The following is a 12,686-nucleotide window of genomic DNA, read 5'->3' as shown; positions in this document are numbered from 1 at the left end:
CTGCAATTGCTACAATTGAGAGCCTATGAATAAGTTTGCGGTCATGAGTTCGAGTTCCACTAGGCGTGTGGGTATTGGTTCACTTGGTGTGAGTATGCATGTTTACTATAATTTATTTTATTATTTTTTATTGTATTAATATTTATTTAATTTATTAGAATATTAACATAATTATCACTTAAAAAATATTATGATAATAAAACTGTCAATGGGCGATGATTATCATAATAATTATCAATTATTTCATGAGTGGAATACCTTTGTCACTAAATCTCTTTATAAGATTCGATCACTGTAATAATTTGACTAATTGATATTCATTAATATTTATATTTTTGGACGCGAGAAAAAAATGTACCAATAATTATATATATGGGTATAATATAGGTTTCCAGCACATACTTTCCCATTCGATCAGGCACCTCAAAAATCCATCAGGATGTGCCAACATCAGCTAAGATTCTAGTTGGTTTGTAATGTAAAAATTCAAGATTTAATCACGTAAAAATTAATACATAAATTATTATGCATATACATCGTATTGCAAAAATAAGACGACCTTTTGTCATATTTATTATTATAATTAAAAATAAAAAAATTATAATAAATAGTAATTAACAACAATTGTGCACAGTGATTATCAACCGTAATTTTTACAAGCAAAATAAAAGTATGATTTACACATTGCGACAAATATGTTGATAATAACTAAAACTATTATATATATAAGGTGAATAGCGATTTACTCTCATGTGATATTGAAAATGAACACATTACCCTCCTATGAAAAAAATATAATAATTTATCCCCCTATCCTTTTTAAAATGAAGAAGCAATTTACCTCCAATAGGGAGATAAATTGCTTCATTTTAAAAATCATAGGGAGGTAAATTGTTGTATTTTAAAAAATACAGGAAAGCAAATCGCTATTTATTTTTTTATAAGAGGGTAATTTGCTCATTTGTTATATCACAAGGGGTTGCTTGCATTTTTTCCTATATATATATTAATTACATATGGTTAAGATTTAAAATTTTATATTAATTTATTTGATCATGGTTAATAAAAAATAAATAATTATAATTTTAAACTGCCATATTTTTTAATATAGGGACAAATTAAATTTTTTAATGTATGTGGTGTCTCGTGTACAAACCATCAAATGGAGGTCTCATCTCATTTGGTACGACGCTGTCTGGATACAAATAAATATTTTACTTATAAGAAAATGGACATTCTCTCATGAATTTATTATTTAAACTTGGGCAATACGGCAAAGGAAAAGATGCAGCAAAACTCAAAAACCAGCAAACTTAGCCATGTTTTTCTGCAATCTCGACCAGACACTTGCAGAGTGCATCTGGCTGAGTAAACATAGGCATGTGATCAGCACCTTTGATCTCCTTCACCTCCACCACTGGATTGTTTTCAATCTGCCATTTCTGGAAAGATGGGGGTATGGTTTTGTCCTCAGCTGCGATCACATAAACCCGAGGAACAGACCCGAATTTCTCATCTGAGAACTTATCCATTGTGGCTAAGTCTTCCATGAACAATGAGCCTGGCCTCACAGACAGGTGCCCTAGTGCTTGGTCCTCAAGAGGGGAGAGGTTGTAAAGGGACTCAGAGATGAACTTGGGTCCAACCACCAATGCTGTGATTGGGGGATCACCGTAGGTTGGGAACTGGGTGTCCATCCAGGCTTCTGGTGGAGTCCTCGCTAGATACTAATTTTCAAGAATTTCAAGCAAATAAAATTGTTATACATTTATATTGAGAAATTTTAATTCAGATCAAGTTTGATTGGACTTGAATCAATTATATAGTAAATATAATACATTCGTTGCATTATTAGTGAACAGTTCATGAAAATTGATCAATCACATCGCGAATGTATGAAATTTGCTCTGTGACCGTTTGATTCGATCGAATTTGATTTCAGTAAGATTTTTTTACTTATATTTTAATGAACATTTTTTACTAAAATGTACAAATATCCGCACAGCTGCATAATATATTTTTAAATGTAGAAATGAATTATGGTAATAATATCCGCGTGTTGTGTATGTAAAAATAAATGATGAGATGTTCACAGTATCTTAATTAACTGTTTCAGTTATGTTAATGTATATAAATAAGACACGAGTGCCGAAACTTCCTCTACATTATATTCACGTACCTCGTCAATAACATAGGAAGGCTTGTTTTTGGAATCAGGCATAAGCGCATTCAAGAAAACAGCAACAGAGATCTTCTCCGGGTATTTCTCCATGCCGTAGGCAGCTGCATATCCACCGCCGCTGTGTCCAATGAGTATCACCTTCTCTCCCTCCGGGACGGCCGCCAAAACCTCCAACAACGGCGTGGTGTAATCATGCAAAGACCGAACCTCTTCCAGCTTCTTCCCATTGTTACCTGCAGCCGCCAGGCTGACGGGGGTGAACTGGTACCCGGCAGCCTCGACGCGTGGCTTCAGCTTGTAGTACACCCAAGCCCCATGGCCGACGCCATGCACCGCTACGAAATGCTTTGACTTCGCCGCTGCAGCCATCCTCGTTCTAAACTTGTTTTGGGAGAATGGAATGGTACATTTCGCGGTCCTGTGCAGTGGCAGTTTTATAGTGATCATGTTCAGGGAGCTTATTGGGAGTCACTCTGACCACAACATCAAAGATAGAATTGTGTGCCATTGGTATAAGTGCAAATGTGCCTTTCTCGGCGGAATTTTTTAAAGGTTAACGTGGGACACGAGGTTCGGCATCGGAGTTCCTCACTGCCCACGAGGGCACTGAGCGATAACAGCAGTTTTAACATTTAGCACCCATGTTTACAGAATACAAGTAGAGAAGGACGATGAGTAGCCACAGACGTGACGTGTGTGGATTACATTGAAGCAGAAATTAAACGCTTGGACCGAGTAGTAGCTGCAAAAGCGTGACGTGTGTGGATTACATTGAAGCAGAAATTAAATCAGGTATCACAGTTTATCACTGCTGTCTGCTATGCTACTGCCAGTGCTGTCTGGCCTCTACTTGAGATATATTATTAATTTTTCTTCTCAAGAGCTGCAAGCACAAATTTGGAATTATCTTTCAGCAACGGATTATTCACGTAACTATGTTTGTCTTTATACTTGCGCAGATTCAACTTATTTCTGAATTTTATATGGCATCTCGCGCACCACGAGCACGGCATCCTCAGGTATAAACAAACACGAACCATTCGCCAGTCTCCACACCAATGGATTTCCTCACAATTGTTCTAGGATTATTGTTTACCCTCGTCTTGGTCCATGGCCTCCAAACGCTTTCCGCCAGGGCCAAAAAGCTTCCGCCGGGGCCGACGCCACTGCCCCTCATTGGCAGCCTCCACTTGCTTGGAGATCAGCCCCACCAATCCCTCGCCAAGCTTGCCAAGACCCATGGCCCCCTCATGTGCCTCCGCCTTGGCTTCATAAACACGGTGGTGGTTTCCTCCGCTGCCATGGCTAAGGAAGTCTTGCAAAAGCAGGATCTTGTTTTTTCCAGCCGGACTATCCCGGATGCCATCCATGCCCACGACCAGTTCAAGTACTCCGTCGTCTGGCTCCCCGTGGCGTCTAGGTGGCGCAGCCTCCGGAAAGTGTTGAACTCCAACATATTTTCTGGCAGCCGCCTCGATGCCAACCAGCACCTCAGATGTAGAAAGGTGCAGGAGCTCATCGCTTATTGCCGGAAAAATAGTCAGACAGGTGAACCGGTGGATGTCGGCCGCGCGGCTTTCCGGACGTCCTTGAATTTGCTGTCCAACACCATTTTCTCCAAGGATTTAACTGACCCTTTTTCGGATTCCGCGAAAGAATTCAAAGACCTCGTGTGGAACATCATGGTGGAGGCGGGCAAGCCCAACCTGGTGGATTTCTTTCCTATGCTTGAGAAGTTGGACCCACAAGGAATACGGCGACGCATGACTATTCATTTCGGGAAGGTGATTGATCTTTTCAGTGGTTTGATCAATGAAAGGTTGGAAAAAGGAAAGACTCAGAATGCTGGAAACAGTGATGTCATTGATATCCTCCTCGCCACCAGCAAAGAGAACCCCGAAGAGATTGACCGAGTTCACATCGAACGCATGTGCCTGGTTTGTCCTTAACCCAACGCAATCTTGTAAATATTTAATTTACTAGTCTCACACTTTCTTTAACAATTACAACCTGGTAAGATTAACTACTACAATTATGAAATAACGAATACAACAAAAGATTAAGGATACAGTATGAAAGTGGTCTTGTATTCTTATTATATTAACAATCTCGAGACAACATAAATTAAATGTGTCACTACTCTTAATTGTCACCGTTTATACTTAATGTAATTTTTATTACTACAGAGTTAGTGAGTACTTCCTGACATTATCATTTAATATATAGCCAACAATCTTTATTTCTTCCCCTAGTATGTCCTGCAGATCAAAAGTATTTCTTTAATTTGTGGATTTCTCAATCACTTGATCCTTCGACTTTGCGACAGGACCTATTTGTTGCTGGAACAGATACAACTTCGAGCACCCTAGAGTGGGCTATGGCGGAGGCGCTCAAGAATCCGGAGACCGTGAAGAAAGCCAAAGCTGAGCTTGAGGAAGTAATCGGGAAAGGCAAAGTATTAGACGAAGCAGACATCTCTCGCCTACCTTATCTGCGCTGCATGGTGAAGGAGACTCTCAGAATCCACCCGCCTGTGCCGTTCCTGATTCCACGCAGGGTGGACCAGGACGTGGAGGTGTGTGGCTACACAGTCCCCAAGAACTCGCAAGTGTTCGTGAACGCCTGGGCTATCGGCAGGGACCCCGACGTCTGGAAGGATCCCCTGGAATTCAAACCGGAGAGGTTCCTGGAATCTGAATTAGATATGAGGGGAAGAGATTTTGAGCTGATTCCATTCGGCGCCGGGAGGAGGATTTGCCCTGGATTGCCTCTCGCTGTCAGGATGGTGCCCGTCATGCTGGGATCGCTGTTGAATTCGTTTGATTGGAAGCTCGAGAATGGAATTGGACCCAAGGAGCTGGACATGGACGAGAAGTTTGGCATCACGTTGCAAAAGGCTCGTCCCCTTCGGGCTGTCCCCCTCCCACTCTAAAATTTCTGTATGTGTATCAGATGTCAAAATATTGATAAAGCCAGACAAGGAATAAAAATTTATCTTTGGTTTTGTTGGTTATATACGTTAAACCGTCATTTCATGTAAAAATTTAAATTATTAGACCTTACAACGTGAAATTTTTTATTTTATAAAAATAAGAGAAATGAGATTTAAACGCTTTTTGTTGACTAAATTTTAATATAATATAGATGACTACATTTAAAAGTTTAAATAAATATAAAAAAATTATTATTTAATATTAATATGTTAACATTGATTAGTTTCTTTCAAAGTCTCCATTCCATATGATTAGTTTCTTTCGATGTCTGCATCCCATATGGTTGAGGTGGTACTTTGCCATGCAGTGAAGGTACTGTGACAGGTTTCAACTGATTGTCGATGCCGCCACATATTCGACGAGGAAATATCATGCCAATTACCGGATTATATTTTAAATGCATTTTTGTCCTATAATATAGGTTATTAGCATTTACTTTTTAAAATTTTTTAAATTAGTATTTTGATTTTTTATATTTTTTCAACTTTTGTAACTTTTTTGTCGGAGTTCATCTTTTTCGCTGAAAAAATACATATTAATCTCATGCGAACTCGTAAAATTGGGGCTCATTTTTATCAATATATTTGTCCTTTAACTTTATAAGACAATATTTTAGTTCTGTATTTTCTTTAAGTTTTACGACTTTAATTATTTTTTCGAACAATAAAAAAATATTTACTTTGCCTTTGACTTGTGCATTTTGACTTTTCCTTTACACTTAATGCGGCAAAGGAAGCCTTAGACTGAAACGAACCTTATCCAGAGCGAGGGGGTGCCCATCCCTAAGACTCGGCCGTCCTACACTTTGCTTTTCTTTTCATTTTTCGTTGCTGATGATGAGAGAGCCCACAATGATCATTGTGGTCCTTCCTCACACTCAAATTTATTGCTATTGCATTGCCTTAAATACAATTCCACACTACTAATTATTTTGGTCTAATAATTGAAGTTGAATATTATAATTTAAATATTTAATAAAATTAAACGTATATTCTGAATTATATTTATTCTCATCTAATCAACTCTTTATTTTTTAAGATAGTATGCCAATTATAAAAATTTTGACATTGTGGTGGGGTGGCATTGTGCTTTTCTATGAATGTAAATAATCTTAATATGTAGCATATTTAACATACAACTACCCAGTTCCAAATTCCAAGGCTTTTTTTGTCCTCGTTCAGCAGTGGGTTTGGCTTCTACACTGTTCCATGAATTAATTGACATGTACAAAAATTAGATTCAACTTTCAATATGTGTATTAAATACAGAACCGAAAATGTAGTCTATAATATTTATTACAAGATTTTCAATAGTTGCAGTGTGGAATAGCTGCATATTTGAAGACCCCGTGAACTTACAACAATCTAAGTAGATAGAAAAAGAGTGCGAATCCTAACCTCCATCTTTCGTCTACAAATATATATAATAATATTAGGACACTCTTGTTCAATACTTAATTATAAAGAGATCTGGCCTATCTTTCTGATGTGCTATTACTAACCTTACCTGCCTAGCTCCCCTCAAAAAAAGGAACTACCTTGCTTCAGCACACTATTCGGAAAACAGCCTCAAATTGAGCTTTTAGCTATATAAACGTTGCCCTAACAAGTGGGAAAAGAGATGGGTGGTATCGAACGTTTATTAGTTTTGAAAGATGAATGTTAAAATTTAGTTAAATTTTAATTGCCTAGTACTCCAAAAATTGTAGCAATAACATAATAACTAAAGATAACTATACTCTCTTTTTTCGAAGTTTGGTGTAATTACATAAATATTTCCTGTGGTTTGAAAAATTATATCTAGCACCCTTGAGGTTTGATTCCGTCTAACAAATAAGTCCCTCAATTAATCAAAATTCACTAAATTTGTTGATATTAACAGAAAAACTAAATGAAAATTGATATTTACCCTCAATTGGCTTATTATTTTTTTGTCAACATCAACAAATTCGATGAATTTTGTCTAACGAACTTACTTATTTGTTAGATGGAAGCAAAATTAAAGAGTGTTAAATATAATTTCTCAAATCATAGAGGGATTAATTGTAATTGCATCAAATCTCAATAGAAGGAAATGTAAATATCCTAATAATTACTATAACTTTTAATTCGTAGGAAAAGAAAAGCGATTATTGTTGCAGTAGCATAAAGGTAACAAGGTTACAATTATTACATCAATAAGTTTTGTGGCAGTGATTTTACTTTTCAGCCAACTCCGTCAAGCAAGAGCAGAGCTCCTGAGGTTTGGCGAGCATGATCATATGACCAGCCCCGGAGATGGAGACCACATTTTCCGGCGGGCTCTTCTCAATGATATACCTCTGGAATTCTTCCTCCATCACCTCGTCCTCCTCGCATATTACATAGCAACGTTTTACTGCCCCATATCTCTCTTCGGACAGCAAACATGTCTTGCTCAGCTCCTCCAAGAAAATCAAGCTCGGCCGCACCAGCGTCTTCGCTAGTTCCAGGTCCTGAAAAGACAATGGCCATTGAATAAATTGTCGTGATTTTGATTGTGAAAGAGTAGTGAGTTGTAGTAAGCAGGGAATGAACGACCTCTGAGGGGCAGTTTGCGTACATCTTGGCCGCCATGTATTCCGGCCCGAATGCAGCTGAAATTGGCAGGTTTTGGGAGATTTGATCAAATGTAATCTCACAGTCCATGAGTGAATTTGTCGAGCACCTCTTCAAGAACTGCTTTTTCAAGCAAATTGTTATAATTTGAGGACAAGGTAAATAAGATATATTTTCTGTTTGTTACAAAATTTTTAATCAAGTATGAAAATCAGACGTCAAATTGCGTGGATGAAGATCAAAAGAGGATTATATTTGTTTTTTTCCCAAAATGTTAAAAATTATTTTCAAACTTTATTTTTAATTTAAGAAACTTTACACCTATTTTGATTTTCAAAGAAAAGTAATTTGGGCTTAACCATTCTAGTTAATCTCATATTATCTTATAAAATACTGTATATTATACCACTAGGGCTGGAGCCCCCTGGAAAACCCTAATCAAATTGGCAGACATATATATAACACCTTCACTTCAGCTTCAGAAAAACAGATTTCTTGATTTTTCCTTTGAGCCTAGAACTCTAACAAACATCGCAACATACTGGGTAAATTACACTTTTGGTCCTTTCACTTTGGATCAGAATTGATTTTGGTTCCTAAATTTTTCAAAGCATGATGTTGGTCTCTAATATTTACAAATTGTTACTATTTTGATTCTCATTCTTTTTAAGATATGATTTTAATCCCTAATCTTTACAACTTATTGCGATTGTGGTTCATCCGGTTCGCTTCCTAGCTTAACATCTTTAAATCCAATTTTAATGGTCAGACCACAAATTGTAATATTTTGTAAAGATTAGAGACCAACATCGTATTTCGAAAAACTTAAGAACCAAAATTGATTTTGACCTAACATACAAGACTTTAGGAACATTAACATATATAGTACCAAATCTTCAAGCACATAGGACTAATTAATACTGATCCAAATCGGAGACTGAATTTGAAGGTTTAGAACAAACATGATGATCATCAACATTCAGACAAACCTCTTGAATGAGAGTTGCCGGCGGGTCCGCACAATTAGGCATGTAGGCTGAGACAAAAACCGCAACTTATATCTTTCCAGGGAAATTCTCCATGGCCAGAGAAATGGGGATGCCACCATAACTGTGACCAACCAATATCACTGTCTGATCATCAGCAAGAGCAGCCAAGAAATCCAGCAACGGCTGGATGTAGTCGGAGATGGAAGAAATCTGGTGGAGCCGCTTGGGGTGGATCCCCCAACCCCCCAGGTCCAAGGCAGTGACCCTATGACCCTGTAACTTGAGCATGGGTACAATTTTGTACCAGCACCAGGCTCCATGGCTGAGCCCGTGTACTAGAACGAAGTGCTTCTTTGCACTGTTCTCTACCATTTCTTATAAGATGTTTATGAAGGAAGTCAAAGGAGTTTGGTTTTTCCCATGTCATTTGTAGTTCTACTGGACATTCCCATGTGCATAGCATGTGAACAGGAATATGCACTTAAAAACTGCAAATTGAATTTTTTTATTATATTTTTTATTTTGTTTCATATATATGTAACATATGAACAAAAAAATTGCTTAGATAAAATTTCTAGTTTCAAATAGTTGACTTCAAATGGATTTGGAAGATAAAACAGAGATCTCATCGGTCTATCCACCGCAATACAGCTTGTACAGTCGTCAATTAGTTGGCTTACCATTCCATTATTTGTTTTGTGGTGAAGGTCAAAGGCTGGGTTTTCCAACTGACACGAGCGAACCCATGATTCCTCTTAGTAATAGAGGTTGCTTGAGCTGCTCCTGATGTTGGGATTGGATCTCATCCAGAAAAATATGATGTAGACTTTATACCTGTCGTATATATATAAAATAAAATAGAAGTGCAATATAAAATTCAATCCACCTAAAATGATGGTATTTGTAAAATACTGAAAATAAGTATTTTTGAATTACTTAAATTGAATTAATTTAAGTTAAAAATTGTGATCAATTTCCTACCAAGTTTATGTACTACTGCTCCCAGTAGAGGACGTTGAACTTTATTAGTGAACCATGAGGCCTGTTTTATTTTGAAGGACAAACATATCTGCATCACTCACTCCCACCAATGGATCTGAACGGAGGATGCAATATCAGGGGCAAAAAACATAAACAATACGGAAATCTGTAAATACTGCCCATTATTAATTGGTTAGAAAAGAAAGGAATGGACATTCTTTCCTAGTGTTAACTAAATAAGTGAGCACCCACTTCTCAGTACCACATCTACTTTAAGTGTAATAAAGTTAAACAAGTTAAAAGCAAATTGTCGCTCAGATTCTAATCTCTTAGAACAAAAGTTGTCCAAGAATTAAACAAGTGAAAGGTTAAAGCTTGCGACCTGATTTTTCTTGTTAGGATGCTTCTCTACCCTATCTATGCATTGATCAATCTTCTCATCTATTTTCCTCTGCAAGTTCCGCATCACCACATTGCACCTGCATAAATAGATACCAAAGGAAGTTGAGGAGTGAAATAAGACCAAATCAAAAACACATTTCAAATAGCCATGGGCGAAAGACATTGATCATTGAGGAAAAACACGTAGAAATACTCGTCTAGTTGGATGTCGCGGCCAAAGCAATATGCATTTCTAACAAAAAACTGGCCAGCACAATTATTAAGTAAAAGTGGGAGATTGCATTACCATAAGAAAGGAGACGAAAATATGAATTTTTTTAATGAGTACAGGACTAAACAACAGATCAAATACAGCTTCCAAACCATCCTAAGACCTTACTGAAAATAAGTAATTTCTATGTATCATATCCTCGACAGTGGTTTAGGAAATTACTCACATATGTGATCTCAAAAAGCTCCAAATCAATCTTTCAGGCGCACTAGCCCTAAAACTCTTTGGAACAAAATTGTGTGCAGAATGCTGCAAACAAATCCTTGCTCCTTTAGCAATTCATAAGAACCAGCCCCCATTCTAACTATATGCAACTCAATAGGATTGGCAAAAGAATCTCAAACTTTTTTACACAATGTGAATCCCCAAAGTGGCTCATAAGAGAAATTAAGAGTACTTGTACAACAAATATGACTCTGTTCTGAAAAACCTATCAATGTTAACATCAAAACCTCATGATTAAGACTAAAAATCTTATTGCAAAAGAGAACCAAAATCTATGCAAGCAATTCATCACTGCAAAGCTCTCTTCAATTACTCGACCTAGTTACCATCAAAATCAAGGAATCGTCACTAAGAAAACAGTAAATAGAAAGGGGGAAAAGAAAAAGAGAGGAGGATACAGGAAAACTTACATCGGAGAACTTCACGTATCTCCAAGTGCTCAACTTCCTAATTTAGTACGTCAGATCAATAATTTCCACATAAGAACTCCGATTAACCGTATAGATGCAAGCTTTTTTCGTGAAGAGAGAGGAGACTTAGTTTTTTGAGTTGGAGAATTTCGCAGCTCATTGCGATTTGTCGTCAGCGCAAAATCGGGGAGGAGTTTTATCGGTGAGAAGCAAAACGAAAAAGTAGTGTGACCAAAGGTAGCGTAAACGGTTGAACTCCTCAAATATACATATCCTCCACAGCTGAAAATCGGAGTGATCTATACATAACATTCTCTCCTTTGGGTAAACACATATTTACAAACTATGAATACTAATCATGATTACTATGCAAATTAGAACTCATTAGCAACACAACACTTCAAAAAAATTAAAAGTAACACAACAACGTTGTTCAAACTTCAAAGTCCTGATGTGCAATGAAGTGTCCCATTGGACATGGGCTTCGACCCATTAATGAATATTGTGGAGAGCAATTAATTAAAAGAAGGAAAAGGCACTGTTCCCATCCCAAATGGGCCAGGATCCTAAGACAGCTACGGCATAAGCCCAGCAAGAAATGGTAGCATATAAATCCACAAAATCCTGTCCAAAATTGGACAATATTTGATGTGGCGAATGATGCCATCTACATAGCTTTATACCTAGACGTTGAATCATACATGAGTGGATACAAATTTACAAAAACAATATCGAACGAATTTTCCATTTTTGATTTAGGGATGAGTGGAGTATCATAATTAAGAAATGAACTGTAAATTTACTGTATGGTCATGTAAATATAGGAATAGGACCCGAAGAAGTAATAATGAGGAAGAAGACAACCGAGAAAAGTAGAATTCTGGGAAAGAATGTCTGGTTATAGATTAAGACAAAAGCCGTTTTCAAATCCGATGAGCAGGATTATTAGCTGGGACAAAGACTTGAAATCGGAGTAGCAGAGAATACACGTTTGCCTACACTATCAATCACGAACAACTTGTTCGTCCACTTTCTCAACACCTAACAGAAAAAAACAAATTCCTAAAGCAGCATAATCATGATGATTAGCTCACAAGTGGAAATCCTGCTCAATTTAAATAATAAATCAAGATGACCCCACATCCCATTCATTAATTCTTCTCATATAAGCAACGATTCACGACATTGTACAAAATTCTTTATGTCCAATCAATATATGGGACCAACTCTCTCTCTCTCTCTATATATATATATATACATATAATCATAAATTTTTAATATTTTGATTTATGTGTGCATAGATGTTGTACTGACTAATTGGGTGTAATATTTATTAACATACATCATAAGTTTTTTATTATTTTGAGATATGTACCGATAGATTTTATACTAAATATATTAACACAATCGTTATTTTTATTGTTTTGAGATATGCGTTGGTGGTGTTGCATTGATTGCTCATGCACTAGCTAGGTTCAACATTCATATTGCATCATGAGATGATTGATCTGCACAAAACCCAATTCCACAGCTAAGACTATGATTTAATTCTTATTACAATCAAGTATATATATATATATATATATGAGCTAATTATAATAAATTACACTTATTGCGAGACGGGCAATTAACTCTTTCTCTCTTTCGTCCCCAATAG

At 36.8% G+C, this 12,686-nt stretch overlaps 3 protein-coding genes across 8 annotated transcripts; 1 reads left to right on the top strand and 2 right to left on the bottom strand.

Annotated features, from left to right (window-relative positions):
* LOC105177689 (salicylic acid-binding protein 2-like) lies at positions 1,154-2,667 on the bottom strand. The gene is made up of 2 exons (XM_011100925.2): positions 2,180-2,667; positions 1,154-1,727 (listed from the first exon to the last, which is right to left on the bottom strand). Exons 1-2 carry the CDS (start codon positions 2,627-2,629, stop codon positions 1,314-1,316), a joined length of 864 nt encoding a protein of 287 aa, XP_011099227.1. The 5' UTR covers positions 2,630-2,667; the 3' UTR covers positions 1,154-1,313.
* On the top strand, positions 3,152-5,197 carry LOC105177688 (geraniol 8-hydroxylase-like). The gene is made up of 2 exons (XM_011100924.2): positions 3,152-4,119; positions 4,509-5,197. Exons 1-2 carry the CDS (start codon positions 3,241-3,243, stop codon positions 5,112-5,114), a joined length of 1,485 nt encoding a protein of 494 aa, XP_011099226.1. The 5' UTR covers positions 3,152-3,240; the 3' UTR covers positions 5,115-5,197.
* Positions 7,267-11,985, bottom strand: LOC105177687 (methylesterase 10). 6 transcript variants are annotated; one of them, XR_002288387.1, is made up of 6 exons: positions 11,030-11,985; positions 9,722-10,200; positions 9,421-9,574; positions 8,741-9,228; positions 7,734-7,871; positions 7,267-7,648 (listed from the first exon to the last, which is right to left on the bottom strand). XR_002288387.1 is itself a non-coding variant. In XM_020699274.1 (5 exons), the coding sequence occupies exons 3-5, from the start codon at positions 8,780-8,782 to the stop codon at positions 7,373-7,375; spliced, it is 456 nt and encodes a 151-aa protein (XP_020554933.1). In that variant the 5' UTR covers positions 8,783-9,574; positions 9,722-10,200; positions 11,030-11,974; the 3' UTR covers positions 7,267-7,372. The 6 variants fall into 6 exon arrangements, 2 of the variants coding, with proteins under 2 accessions (XP_020554933.1, XP_020554934.1); XR_002288389.1 differs by having other exon boundaries at positions 8,741-8,861; XR_002288388.1 differs by having other exon boundaries at positions 8,741-9,574; positions 9,722-9,887; positions 10,104-10,200; positions 11,030-11,983.

This window comes from Sesamum indicum, linkage group LG15, assembly GCF_000512975.1.
Source record: "Sesamum indicum cultivar Zhongzhi No. 13 linkage group LG15, S_indicum_v1.0, whole genome shotgun sequence".
NCBI classification, from domain to species: Eukaryota; Viridiplantae; Streptophyta; class Magnoliopsida; order Lamiales; family Pedaliaceae; genus Sesamum; species Sesamum indicum.
The sequence above is the reverse complement of the archived record's forward strand: the minus strand, read 5'-3'. Positions and strand labels throughout refer to the sequence as shown.